This window comes from Oryzias melastigma, linkage group LG13 (genome assembly GCF_002922805.2).
Source record: "Oryzias melastigma strain HK-1 linkage group LG13, ASM292280v2, whole genome shotgun sequence".
Taxonomy (NCBI): Eukaryota; Metazoa; Chordata; class Actinopteri; order Beloniformes; family Adrianichthyidae; genus Oryzias; species Oryzias melastigma.
This window is the reverse complement of record NC_050524.1, coordinates 2,609,448-2,623,466: the sequence shown is the minus strand read 5'-3', so window position 1 is coordinate 2,623,466 and position 14,019 is coordinate 2,609,448. Positions and strand designations below refer to the sequence as shown.

Below are 14,019 nucleotides of genomic sequence, written 5' to 3'. Positions count from 1 at the left end.
GTTAAGGTTGTTCCTCTGCTTTAGGACATCAACGCTGCCTGGCACACTCTGGAGGGAGCGGAGAAAGGCTACGAGGAGTGGATCCTGAGCGAGATCAGGCGTCTGGAGAGACTGGAGCATCTGGCTGAGAAGTTCCACCAGAAGGCTGCGATCCACGAATCCTGGACCAGCGGTACGGTCTCTACCTGCTGCTGTTTCAGCAGAATAATTCTGGAGCCCAAATGTGGAGTCTTTAGCTGCTGTGGTGTGGGAGGGTGACGGCCTCTAATCTCCTCAAAACATTTCCTGATTTAAGGCTTCTTTGGTCTGAAGAAGGCCTGGGTGGTCTGGATCTGATGACCTCGTGACCTTTTAAAGCTCTTCACTGTAGGGCTGGTACTTGGGTGGCAATCCATTTGATTCATGAATTAAGATCAAAGTTTTACAGATTAAACCACCATTCTGCCTATTTAATATGTTTAAATGTATCTTTTTGCTGGATATATGAAAACTAAACGGTATTTAATCACCATCATTCATACATTTATCAGAATCAACAGATAAAAACTCAAAGATTTAAAAAAAAATAAACTATATATTACTTTAAACAACATCACACTGAAAGTTTTTCTTTTAACTTCAGCAGGAAACAAAACGCAAACATTGAAGCTATTATTGGCTCATTTAACAACAAATCCTGAAAATGTTTTCCAGTTTTTTATCCTCAAAGTTCTTCTGACTGCAGTTCCATGACCAGAAGATCGTAAATGAAAACGTCTTTCAATCCGTCCAGGTAAAGAAGCTATGCTGACCCAGAAAGACTACGAGACCTCCACCCTGTCAGAGGTGAAGGCGTTGCTACGGAAACACGAGGCCTTTGAGAGCGACCTGGCAGCCCATCAGGACAGAGTGGAGCAGATCGCAGCCATCGCGCAGGAGCTGAAGTAACTCGACACACAGACAGGTCAAAGACGCTCAACGTCAGCCGCTTTCGTCTCTATAAACACAACTCTGTTCCTCAGCGAGCTGGACTACTACGACTCTGCCAGCGTCAACGACCGCTGCCAGAAGATCTGCGATCAGTGGGACACGCTCGGAGCGCTCACCCATCGCCGCAAAGATTCTCTGGAGGTACGAGTCCCAGACTCGAGGAGATGTATCTGCTGAAATCAAAGAACAGAAAGAGCTCAAATTATTAGTTTTAAAAAACATTTTGAACAAAATCAAGAAAGTTGGCTTAATTTAATCCAAATCATCTTCAGTTTATAATTCATTTCCCTTAATGAAAGCATCTCTCATCTGGATTTTTTGCAGAGGACTGAGAAGCAGCTGGAGTCGATAGATGAGCTGTACCTGGAGTACGCCAAGAGGGCGGCGCCATTCAATAACTGGATGGAAGGAGCCATGGAGGACCTGCAGGACATGTTCATCGTTCACAACATCGAGGAAATCCAGGTACAAAGGAGCTGGTGAACGACTGATGCTGATTTTAGTGTTTAGAAACTCTTACAGGTCCAAAACGTCACATGAGGTCAACTTCGATTCTGACCTGCAGCTGCCTCAGTTTGCACCAAAGTCTGCAGAAGGAATTTATATTTTTACTCATCAGAGAAACGGCAGCGTTCCTCTTCTGTCCTCAGGGTCTGATCGCAGCCCACGAACAATTCAAGTCCACCCTGCCTGAAGCCAACAAGGAGCGCGAGGCCATCCAGGCCATCCAAGCCGAGGTGCAGAAGATCGCCCAGAGCAACGGCATCAAGCTGAGCGGCGCCAACCCCTACACCACCATCACACCTGGCAGCATCGACGACAAATGGGAGCAGGTGAGGCCTCGATGCTCCCCCGTTGGTCATTTTTCCATTCGTCACCAGAGAGCTGGTCTTCTGCTGGTCCTTCTCTGAAAGGTGTCTGTCTGCAGGCCATGGCCATGGTGCCACAGCGAGACAAAGCCCTGCAGGAGGAGCTGAACAAGCAGAACTCCAACGACACTCTGAGAGCCACGTTCGCCACGCAGGCCAACGCCGTGGGCGCCTACATCCAGGCAAAGATGGAGGTAAGGCGCTCAGGACTTTGTGTCGCTCATTTAGAAACGACTCCAGTACAAACACTTGGAAAGCTTTCTTTAAACTCCAAAACCATCAGACTAATGATGAACGAATTCTAGTTTAAATTAATCAAATGTCCAACGAAACTCATCTCTAAAATGTTGCAGCAAAACACACGAAAGCTGCAGGAAGAACTGAAGCAGTTTAATATGTTTTTAAGATGAACAGCTTTGTATTAGTCGAGTAAAACCCAAATGAAGTTGTAGCCTTCAATCTGGATCTGCATGTCGTCTGCTAAAATCAATCTTCTAAGAAGGATCCAAAAGGCAACCGAACAGAGCAGAGTCTAAACTGGATCCTTGAGGAGCTCCAGTGAGGTTTCATCTGGAAGTTCTCTCCTCGGATGTTAAGTCGTTGATTTCCCTTCTGTAGTTTCTGAGGTCATCTTTGCAGGTTAAAGGTCACAGGTCACACTGACCGTTCGTCCTCTGCAGGATCAGAGGTTTCACATCAGCAGGTTCAAGCTGAACGTTCAGGCTGGATTCTGTCTCCTCAGAGCTCCACGACTGAAATCAGGCTGTTTGACAAATGATCATGAAGGATTCACTGAGAGATCAAGTACTTTAACGTTTGGTCTGATTCAGGGTTTTGCTGTTAAATAAAATGAGGGCAAAATCTCTGAATCAACCTAATTTTAAAGACTAAACGTAACTATTCATAGACGAGGAGTCCAGAAAAACTACATGTAAAATAAAAAGACAATGAGTATTAAGAATCTGATTTTATACGTTTGAGGACAACATTGAAAACAGGTCTGACTTAATCTTCCGTGGCGTCCCCGTGGACGGGTTTGTTGTTAAATGAGGAATTGTAACTTTTTGGAACCGCACAAACAAAAAAGTTAAATAGAAATCCTGGATTTGATTCATTATAGGAAAATACAGAAATTAAAAGAACGTCAGTACATTCATACATTTGTGTTTTCAGGAAATTGGCAGGATATCCATCGAGATGAACGGCACTCTGGAGGACCAGCTGACCCACCTGAGGGAGTACCAGCAGAGCATCCTGTCCTACATGCCGGAGATCAACAAGCTGGAGGGCGACCATCAGCACATCCAGGAGGCCCTGATCTTTGACAACCAGTACACCTCCTACACCATGGAGGTAAGGACTCCTGGCCATGCAGAAGAACTCGACGCTTCTGATCTCCTGGAGAACTGACCTCCTCCCCCCCTGCAGCACCTCCGGGTGGGCTGGGAGCAGCTGCTGACCACCATCGCCAGAACCATCAACGAGGTGGAGAACCAGATTCTGACGCGTGACGCCAAGGGCATCAGCCAGGAACAGCTGTACGAGTACCGCGCCTCCTTCAACCACTTCGACAAGGTCAGGGCCCGCCGCCGTGCGCCTCCTTCCTGTTTTCTCCCAGTTCAGCGGGAGCTTCAGGAAGGAGATGTTCCTCTGTCGGATGTAGAATGTTTGATGTTGAATGTGATCAAATGTTTAGAGCATCAGTGGGGCTGAGAAAAGATCCAGATGTGTGAGTACATGCTGATGTTTCTCACTGAGGAGCACCTGGTGTCACTTTGATGGGAGGGGCGGGGCTTACAGGAAATCACCTGGTTTATGAGGGGTCCTGGTGGAATGTATCAAAGCTTGAGATACTGAAGAGATGAAAGTTGAAGAAAAGTCACGTTTATTTTACAAATCAGTCATTAAACTCAAAATATAATCATTTTTGTAGAAAACGCAATGATCCACATTAACCCTTAGTAGTCTTGGGCCTTTTGATCATTTATTCTACTTTATAATTTGCTCTATTTGAACATGACACTATTCTGAGTGGTACATTACATCCAAACTCTATCTGGAGTGGTACATCGAAAACAAAACCAGAGCAATCGGAGCGGGAAAAAATTCAGATTATGGAGAATTATTTCCTCCAGGAATTTTTTAATCTTTTCTGCAGCTTTTTAGTAAATAAAAAAATCTTTTTTTAGATTTTGATAAAACTGGAGAAATTTAAATTGCCAAAAGTACAAAAAACTTTATTTACAATAAGAGTTTAGACAAATGTGACATTTTTTTTAAAATCACTTTAATTTGTTTCAGTCTATTGTTACATTCATCAAAACATATTTTTTGCAGTAAAATTTAAAGTGAATTTATTAGAAATTGTGTTAATAGTTTGGAATCAAATCCTGAAAATTGTCAGAGATAACCAGCTTCAACTTTAGGTTTTTATTTTCTGTTGAAAAGTTTGATAAGAATTTGGCTCTGACAGTTTCTTCCTGGAATAATCCACCAGAGACATTTACTCTAGTTTTTAGTGGAAAAAACATTCATGTAATATCAAATGATGTGTTCTTCATCAGCGTCTGGGTCAAACGTCCCTCTCATCCATCAGATCACCGTTCTCTGTTTCTAAGTCACTTTCTGTCCAGCAGTCTTTCTGTCCTGGATTCTCGAGCTACGTTCATGTCGTCTAAACATCCATCGTGTTTGTCCCTTCATCCCCACATGTCCTCATCTTCCATCGCATGCTGTGGCGTTCGTGGTTGCCCCTCCTCCCCCTCCATCTTACAATGACGTGCCGCTCTGTCATTGGCCGTTTGGCCGACCTCAGGACCACACCGGGTCCCTGATAGCCGAGGAGTTCAAGGCCTGTTTGATCAGTCTGGGCTACGATGTGGAGAACGACAAGCAGGTAGGAGCTGGGGGGTGGTGAGGTGGTGGTGGGGGTCTCTGGGCAGCAGAGCACAAGTCACAAAGCATCCAGAAAAAATGACCACAAAATAAAGTTTGTTCATAACTACAGACGGAATGTCTGCAGGTGAACGAAACAAACGTTATGAACAAACTTTTTATGTAGTAAAAGTCAGAAAACAAGTGAAATAGTTTATTTTTTATTTCCACAAAGGATAAAAACATTCCTTTTCGGTTCATTTTTGAAATCCTGCTCTGTGATTGGTCGGCTCTGCTGCTCTCTATGAGCTCAGACACGTCCTGCTCTGTGATTGGTCGGCTCCGTCAGCATGGGCGTCAACACCTGCAGCATCCCTGTCTGTCCACCTGTCTCTCTGGTTTTACTGTTTCAGCTCCTCGGGGCTCCGCCCCCTCACCTGTCTTCTCCAGGTTTCCAGCTGCGGTCGGACTTTCTCTGTTAACTGTTTGTGCTTTTATCTTCTGGGCTCCACGCTCACCTTCTCCTCGTCTTTTTATCTGTCCTTCCGTCCTCCTCTCTGCGCCGTCCTCGCCGGGCTCTGCCGTGGCGCCCTGCAGAAGCGTTCGGGACAGATGGTGTCTGATGATTTCCGAGCTCTGCTGATTTCTACGGGAAACAGCCTGGTACTGCTGCTGACGTGCTGCTGGGTGTCTGCAGGTCCAGTTTGGACAACTTTTAAACTTTCACTCACATTACTTCCGTGTTCAACGTAAGACCGCTCAGTCGTCTCCGTTTGGAGCGTTAGTAGCAGGATGATGAAAACGGTTCATGCACAGATGTGATCAGAGGTCTTGTGGTTTTATTTGAGTGTCTGGCACAGCGCGTCAACCAATCAGGGACTTCGCTTTGGTTCAATGATGCAATCAGCAGTTGGAGTCCAAAACCAACATGAGGGAGGCGGATCGTTCTCATCCTGACCTTTAATATCTTGAGACGCTGGAATGATCTAATCTAATTGTATTATATTTATTTTTTCCTATTCAGAGAGAGACAGAAGTACCGCTGAAAGCGTCTGTCATTAGCAGCTCCTGCAGTAGATGGTGAAGCTCATCATGAATGATGAATGATCTCTTGAACCCAGACTTGGAGACAGGATCACAAACACTTTTTTAGAGCTCTTTCAGATAGATAAACCTGAGCTCTCATCATCATCCAAGTCTTCTGTGTTGTGATGAGGCTAAAAGTTTTAGCCTGCAGCTCCCTCCACACGGGTCTGGAGTATCGAGTTTATGAAAACATTTTTGGACAAGCTTGCAGCAGCAAATTTGACCCTCAAATCATGCTTGGTGTGACTGAAGCGTTCTAGTTTACCTGATGACTTTTGAAGCTAAAGTCGTAATAAATGAAATCTGTCTCCAGAAGGACACCAGGTGAGCATAACTTGCATACCTGTTAAGGACGTTATTGGCGTGCTCATGTCAGCCACAGTAATGTCAACAAACATGTCGAGTCCAACAGCAGCTCAGCATGTGTCACGTAGAACCAAATATGACTGTATGAAGGCTTAAGCTTCAGTGTTAAAAACAAACTCATGAACTGAAATTCTCACACTTCCAAGACTGTTAGCATGGTGTGCTAACGCTAATCATTTGTTTCTGTAAAATGAAACTCAAATTTAAACCTTAGTCTGTCTATGAGAACTGGACCAAGTGTTCCATCACCCTTAGAAATCGATTTGATTCCAGGAGCCGCGATGTCATCTAACATGAAACACCCACTTCCACAACTCATTATCTTCAGTGTTGAAACTTGATTTACATTTAAATGAAGCGGGACATTCTGGGACAAAGCAATGGTAACTTGATGTCCTGTCCTTTAGTGTTTTGAAGGTAAATTGATGTTATTGTATGAAACAAACTAAAAACAGTGAATGCACGACTCATTTGGTTTTTGGAACTAGATGTATGCAGTTACTCTCAAGCTGAAGTAACACAGCGACCTTATTTTAACTGGAAATACGTCACAGCTCTGTGCTTAGAGCCCATTGGCTGACACTGAAGCTCAGTTGTTCCACCTGCAGACACCTGGCTTCCTCTTCCACGCTCTGATCCATGATCTTCTCATCCTCCCTTTGTGGTGAACATGGACTAAAGTAGAATTCCACGTCTAGGATCATTTGTGATTTAGCCTGAAGAGTCCAGGATGGCTCAGTCGTTGGCCTCCTTGTTTTAAATGGAAAATTCTGAAAATATGCTATAAATGACACATTAAATCCATTAAATGTGAAGTTTCTCAAAAAGAATTGAATTGCTTGCTTAAGATTGGTGGAAGTGATTTAAAATAATCCTGTATTTATTATTTTTTCTCAACTATTCTTACTTCTATTTAGTTTTTTATATTGTATTAAACCAGTGACATTACAAACTCAAATCTTTTTCTTTGTTTTCTTTTGACATTTTTGTTATTTTGTTGCATATTTTTGAATAAATTGAAAAAGTGAGTTTGTGGAATTTTTAAAACTGGATCAGATTTAAAGAAATGATTCCATCAGATCAAAGATGAATCGTCCTGGATGTTGATCAGATTAAATCTCCATGGTAACCAGACGGAGGTTAAACTTTGTGATCAGAGTGGAGGATCCATGTAGCCGTTCTTGTGACGTCCTGTTCCATCTGTTGTCCTGGTTCTGTGTAACTCAGGACTGCCCAATCTTAAAATGACCCCTCCCCCGCTGGTTACCTGATGCAGGTCATCAGCAGGGCGGGATGATGGGATCCTGACTTGGGCAGCCCTGAAGATCATCAGCATGTGTGTTTGATTCCTCTGTCCGTCTGGTTCTAACCTTTGACCTTACTCTGCATGCGTGACGGGGTCAAACACCGGCGCCTCCTGATGTTTTTCCTCCCCGCTTCGTGTCTGTGAACGAGCCGCCGTCTCCCCGGGTTAACCTGTTCCATCTGTTGCCAGGGCGACACAGAGTTTGCTCGCATCATGAGCATCGTGGATCCCAACAACAGCGGCGCCGTCACCTTCCAGGCCTTCATCGACTTCATGTCTTCAGAAACGACCGACAAGGACTCGGCAGACCAGGTCATCGCCTCCTTCAAGATCCTGGCTGGTGATAAGGTGAGGCGGGGCAGCGGGGGCGCCGACCGAAGCTTAAAGCTGCAAACGTTTAACTGTGAACGTCGGGTTTCAGGAAGCAGTGAAACGTCACTAAGACTGACTGTAAAAAGAGGAAAAGTCTGTTTTTACTCTAACAGACGTCAAACATAACAGCTGCTCAGCTGACATCAAACATCTGGAATTATGGGATGTTTAATCCAAACTGCTCTTCATTTCCTGTGAAACCTGTAATTTTTAAAAACACAAACAGTAAATGAATAATTTAATGAAAAACCAGACGATGAACATTCGTGTCTTCGTCGATCAGTGAACTTCCTCTCGTACTTCTGTCGTTTGACTCATCATGATTATTTTGGGGACTTTAAGGAGTTTGGTGTCTTCGTTCCCTCAGAACTACATCATGCCCGACGAGCTGAGGAGGGAGCTCCCCCCCGACCAGGCGGAGTACTGCATCGCCCGCATGGCGCCCTACACGGGTCCCGACGGCGTCCCCGGAGCCCTCGACTACATGTCCTTCTCCACCGCCCTGTATGGCGAGAGCGACCTGTAGGGGAGGCGTGGAGAAGAGGAGGGGCCGGACAAACGGGGTGGGGGGGGCGCAGACGCCGGGCGTTGATAGTCGTTGCTGAGGCGTTCCTGCGTGTGCCGCCACGTCCACGTGAACGGGCACACGCGGGGCGCAGCAGTGCGGGTCCTTAGCTTCACCCTCTCTGCCTTCATGGGGGGTAAAACGGGGAGGGGGGGAATGATACTTTTGCTCATTTTGTTATAAGTTCTTTTCTTTTTGCCAGGTTTGGGGGGGTCAGAGCGTCAGGTGGGGGTGGGGTGTGTTAGATCCTAGAGGGTTATGCATTGGGGGGGCAGCAAAGATGACATATTTACCCATAATCCCCTCGTTGCTGGAGATGACGACCTGTCTAACCTTAGCTCTTTCCCTCTTATCTTTGTTTTTTTTTTTTACACAGTGGGGGGGCTCAGCGCTGTACATACTTATTTTTTCAGTGCGAGGATCGGCAGTCCCAGAGGAACCGACGGCGAGCTTTCATGCAGAGTGACGTTTATGAAAAGGGAGAGTCGGCAGCAGTTTCTGCGGCGGATGGGTTTGAGCTTCCAGACGTTCCGTTTCTTTCAGGAGGAGCTCTTGGGGGGGCAGGACGTAGCTGAGGTCGACCTGTAATCAGATTACTCGGCTTTGCTTCGGCGACGCCTCTAAAGGAAGTGTTTGGTCGGCGTTGAACCGAATGATCGTGGCGTGGAGCAGCTCTGGGGATGAAGGGGTTAAACCGGCCTGTTCCTCCCTGCACCTCCTCCCTCCATCGCTTCACCTCCTCCCATCCCTCCATCCCCTCCCAGTTTCTGAAGTGAAATAATCTACTGTCAGGAAGGGGGCGGGGCTTCAATGGAGGTTTTTATGTAAACATTCCGGTCAATAAGAATAAAATGTATTAAATTAAAACTATGCAATCACAGTGTGGCCAGCCTGATTTCTGGGAAACACTCGGGAGATCGATCAGCTTCTCTGAGACGATTCCCGCCCAAATTCAAACCGTTTCATTGTTTTCCGTTTTCTCCGTTTATCACATGGGGGGGCAGGCGGGGGGAGGGACAGGCCCAGGAGAACCAACTCGGACCAAAAGCTTCTTTGATTCTTTTTACTGCGAGGTTTGAGAGAAATGAACTCTGGAATTGTGATTTTTTTTTTTTTTTTGTACTCTTTAATATCAAACCTTATCAGCTGTACTGGAAACTGCAACGCCTTCTGTCTTTAATGATATCTGAGTTTCACAAAGCACACATAAAGTTTCCTTACAAAACACCTGCTGGTCTGGACTGTTCTTTAATTCAGGAGTTTAACTCTTAAATGTTCAAATGAACCAGTAAACTGAATATATATATTTATAAATGTATAAAATGACTATTTCTGTTCTGATGATTTCTCATCAGCAAACGTGTTTTCTCCATCAGAACTCTCGTCTGTAGGATTACAGATTCTGTCTTGTGGATCTGCTTCAAAGTTCTGAAGTTCTTTAGTCTTTGCCGATTTAACGTGAATAACTGAAGCGTTTGGTCCGGTTTCTAAACGCCCAGTTCAGGAGGAGATCAACCACGGCTCGCTCACATCCAGGAAGCTGTAGCTCCTTCAGATTATTGAGGAGTTCGTTTGAAGCTGCAGGATGATAAACTCCAGAATGAAGAAGAGATGAAGGAAGAACTTCACATGATCAAGAACTGATGGAGGTGGAAAAAGTTGTTCACGTCTCGGTTCCTATTTAGAAGATGAGAATCTGAACAGGAAGAGGAGCAGTGAGGTAGAGATGAAGCTGAGGGTGACCTCTGGTGGTGAGAGCAGAAACCGGCGGGTTCCTTCAGTCTGGAAGACCATCCGGTTCATCATGGATCCAGAGGGGATCCTGTCAGTTTTCTTCATCCAGACTCACAGGAAGCAGCTTCTGGTTCTTCAGGATGAAAGACTCCATCAGTCATCCACCATCCTGGTCTGATGACGAGGAGCTCAATCATCTTTGTATTTCAAGATTTCAACAGTTTAAAACAGTGATGCAATTTTAAGAAACTTGAGTGAAATGTTAAAAAAAAATTTACTTTTCTCTAAAGGATGTTTGTGTCATTTTCTTGTTGACCGTCTCAGCGGTTACATTGGTTGTCATGGCAACCGCTTCTCCTTTGTTTGCTCACAATAAGCAAATCTACAAATGAAGTGAAACGACAGAAGCAGTTGGTTGTGAAACAGTATTTCCCATGATGCACTGGTGCCTGCCTGAGGTCAAACCGTAGACTGTATATAGAATAATAATTATACTTATACTGTATATATAATAATAATAATTGTTTTTTACAGTCTATGGGTCAAACTAGAGTCGGTGGCCGCTGCAGTCTGGCGTGATAGACTGTCACACAGTTACAACAGCTGCTCGTTTTAGAATGATACTACCAGAGCTAGAAAAAATGAATTTTTATAATCCTCTAGTATCTTCCACTCCTCATCAAACCACATTTCCAGCCATATTTTAAACTTTTTATTTAGTTCTTTAAGTTCAGCGCTGCTGCGTGCAGCTTTTAGACTTTTATTTTCTTCTTTGACAGATCTTTGTTATTCCATATGTGGAAGCCAAATAAAATGAAACATAAAAAGTTTATATTTCCTTTTATTGATGAAAGTATAAAAATGGAAAATCAGTCTTTAAACATTGTTGCTGCTAAATCACATTTGGACTCTACTGCTTTCAGGTTCCAGATAGTTTATTTAAGCATTATTGTTTTTAGTATTAATAACCTATACTTGAACTTATAGCTTTAATATTCTGCACATTCTGTTCTCTTTCATAGTAAAATCTAAAAGATATTTTGTACAAACTTTAATTTTCTGCTTTTCTACTTGTGATTTATTCTTGTTTTGGAAACACAAATTTCTTGTTATAATGAATTCATGTACAAATGTAAAATAACAATGTAGTAAATAACAAAAATTAAATGGTAAAGTAAATCTAATTTAGGATAATTTTTGTTTTGAAGCAGTTTTGATAACTTTAAAGGAGACAAAAAATTAAGAAAAACAATAAGACCTGGGGATGTAAACTTCTGATGAGTGTATTTTGGGGAGTTTTTGTTGTCATTATGATTTAAAAATGTTTAACAGTGTTGTTTAATAATAAATGACTTAATTCAACCACTAATGAATGGAAAAAAGTTTTTGTTTTATCATTAAAATTCTCTAAAAAATGACCCAGAATTCATCATTTCTTCAGAGTTTGTGTAAACCATGGATGGGTAAACTATTACCGGTATGTGGCCCGTTTAACTATTAAACCTGCCTGTTAATCTGGAATAAATGATGTCGATAATCCTTATTGATGTTTTAATTTTTGTGTAACTCTGGTGTCAACCTTGAACTTTATAGGTTATTTTTCATTCTGCACGGCTGCTTTTCCTGTGCTCATGTGTTTTCAGAGTCTGTCATTTTTCCCATCATTCCAACAGCACTTGAACGCAGCATTTCTCTAAGTTTGAGTTTTTCCCAGAATGACTCATTAATGCAACTGAAATTAGCAAAAATGCAAAAGTTTTGCAATAGAAGCTTAAAAATATTCTATTTTAAAGTTTATATATATATTAAATTTCAATGAAAATTGATTTTTTTGTCCAAATTCCACATTATTTCTTTCTCATGTGAGGTAGATCACCAGAACACTCCACACATCTGCTTCAGGAACTTGTGTAAAATTTTGTGGCCCACGAGGTCAAAAATGTTCCCCCTCCTGATGTAAACTTAAGCAATGACTTTAAACAAATATCCATAAACTCAAGAAAATACGTAAAGCAACTGTTGTTTACCTGCATGGAGATGGGAAGACTTAAAGATGTTAAAGTTAAATAAAAAAGTAAAAATGTGTGAACTTAATTGTTGTGAAATAATGAATGTTTTTCATGATAATTAATGAGTATTTTTCTTCTTGATGCTTGATGTGGAATCATTGATTTAAAAGTGTTTTCTGAGGATGTAGATCAATCGATCATTTAGATGATTAGTTTACACTCAGACAGTCTCCGTGTCTTTGGACATTTGCAGTAAACCTCGTTCATTTTCACCTGTAGATGTGTTTTTGACCACCAGATGGCGCCCTTCCTCAACAGTAGGAGCAGCACCGCCGTCCGTGGAGGGAAACTCCTGCATCAAACACCCCCCCCCCCCCCTGACACGCCCCAATATCACCGCTAGAGGAGATTTATTCCAGGTGAACAGGTACAGGCGGGAGATGGAGGCCGCAGGTGGAGCGTGAATGGAATGATGTCCACATGAATAATAGATGAGCTGCTGCTATGTAAATGCTCAGGTTGAGAGGATGGATGCTGCAGAGCCCCCCCCCACCGTGACTAATAACAGGTAAATAGCCTCCAGGTCACACCAGCATCAATCTGTCAGTGAGCGGGAAAGCTGGAGCTCACATGGACGCGACATCAGCCTCTGAATCATGAGGTCTACGTATAATTCACTCATCTTAAATCCATATCTGCTTTCCTTCTGGACTACAGAGTAGCGTCTCTTCGACTCCGCCGGCATCTCCGGCCTTCACCGAATTAATGGAAAAAATCTGTTTTTGTTTGTAAATGTTTTCAGGGAAAATCTGACCTGCGGTGACCTCGACTCTGACTTTAATTGTCCAGAAGATCCACGATTTTGTTGATCTTTTATTTTAGGTTTTACCTTTCATTCTGAAGGAATCAGAATAAGTTCATCCTGAATGTGTAAATTTGTTCTCTTAAAGCTTATTTGGTGTTTGGGTTTAGATGCTGACACAGCGTCTCTCCTGATTGGCTACATGTAATCAAGTATTGTGTTTTTATTGGCTTGACTGACATCCTCTGCATTAAAACAAGCAGACAAACAGAATTCGACTCTACCGTCCAAGAAGCATCAAAAGATCCAAAAGAAGTTCTGTGGATTTTAATGGTTTTGCTGAAGGATAAAAGAAAACAATTACAAAGTTCAGGAGAAGATTCCTCTCCAAGTTGGTTTTGGACTCCACCCGTATTTTATTTCTGGTCTTAAATTGTGAACTTCACAATAATTTTGGTAAAATATATTAATATTTCTGCTTTATGTGAGGAATTATAAATGATCCCAATGGAAACAGAATCATGTTTCCATTTTCTGTTATAAAGGTTCAAAGGCTGCAGTCTGATTGATCATTTTCACCAAATCTAATCATCTTTTCTAAAAGTTGGACTTCCCTGAACCTCTGAGGAGTCTGCAGCTCCAGCCGGGAGTTCCTCTCGGCACTGTTCTGGTTTCTGTCCTGGTCCTCTCAGTCACTGGATAATCAGCTGGTAGAAAAGTCTCGTTCTTCTGTTTCGATGGTGAGGTGCTGAAAAACCTAAAACTCTGCTGGATGGATGGATGTCTCTACACTCTCATTGTTTTTCTGCCATCACCACATCATCATCTCCTCCTCCTCCTCCTCCTCCTCCTCCTCCTCCTCCAGGCGTCGCGTGAATCCAAACGCTCCTCGGTGTTTTCCTAAAACTCGTCTTCCTCTCAGATTTTTTTCTCCAGGATTTCAAACATCCCCGTTTTCGTTTCGACTCCTCTCTCTCCGTTCTCCCAAACGTCCATGTTTCCAGTCAGAACTGAAGCTCTCTGAGGCGTGACTGAAGCTCTGAATCAATAATCCCATTTCTGCTGCC

At 43.1% G+C, this 14,019-nt stretch overlaps 1 protein-coding gene across 5 annotated transcripts in view; it reads left to right on the top strand.

Annotated features, from left to right (window-relative positions):
- actn4 (actinin, alpha 4) overlaps positions 1 to 9,634 on the top strand; it is a 46,595-nt gene extending 36,961 nt beyond the window's left edge. For 3 of the 5 annotated variants that reach the window (XM_024277252.2, XM_024277253.2, XM_024277251.2), the window contains 12 exons: positions 25 to 172; positions 773 to 923; positions 1,002 to 1,110; positions 1,294 to 1,434; positions 1,620 to 1,802; positions 1,898 to 2,032; positions 3,012 to 3,191; positions 3,267 to 3,413; positions 3,535 to 3,567; positions 4,654 to 4,734; positions 7,660 to 7,818; positions 8,210 to 9,634. In XM_024277252.2, coding sequence (XP_024133020.1) covers positions 25 to 172; positions 773 to 923; positions 1,002 to 1,110; positions 1,294 to 1,434; positions 1,620 to 1,802; positions 1,898 to 2,032; positions 3,012 to 3,191; positions 3,267 to 3,413; positions 3,535 to 3,567; positions 4,654 to 4,734; positions 7,660 to 7,818; positions 8,210 to 8,368 — 1,626 coding nt within the window. In that variant the 3' untranslated portion in view covers positions 8,369 to 9,634. The remainder of the gene's footprint in view (positions 1 to 24; positions 173 to 772; positions 924 to 1,001; positions 1,111 to 1,293; positions 1,435 to 1,619; positions 1,803 to 1,897; positions 2,033 to 3,011; positions 3,192 to 3,266; positions 3,414 to 3,534; positions 3,568 to 4,653; positions 4,735 to 7,659; positions 7,819 to 8,209) is intronic. The other 2 variants (XM_024277255.2, XM_024277254.2) reach the window with 1 other exon arrangement.
- The last annotated feature ends 4,385 nt before the right edge of the window (positions 9,635 to 14,019 follow it).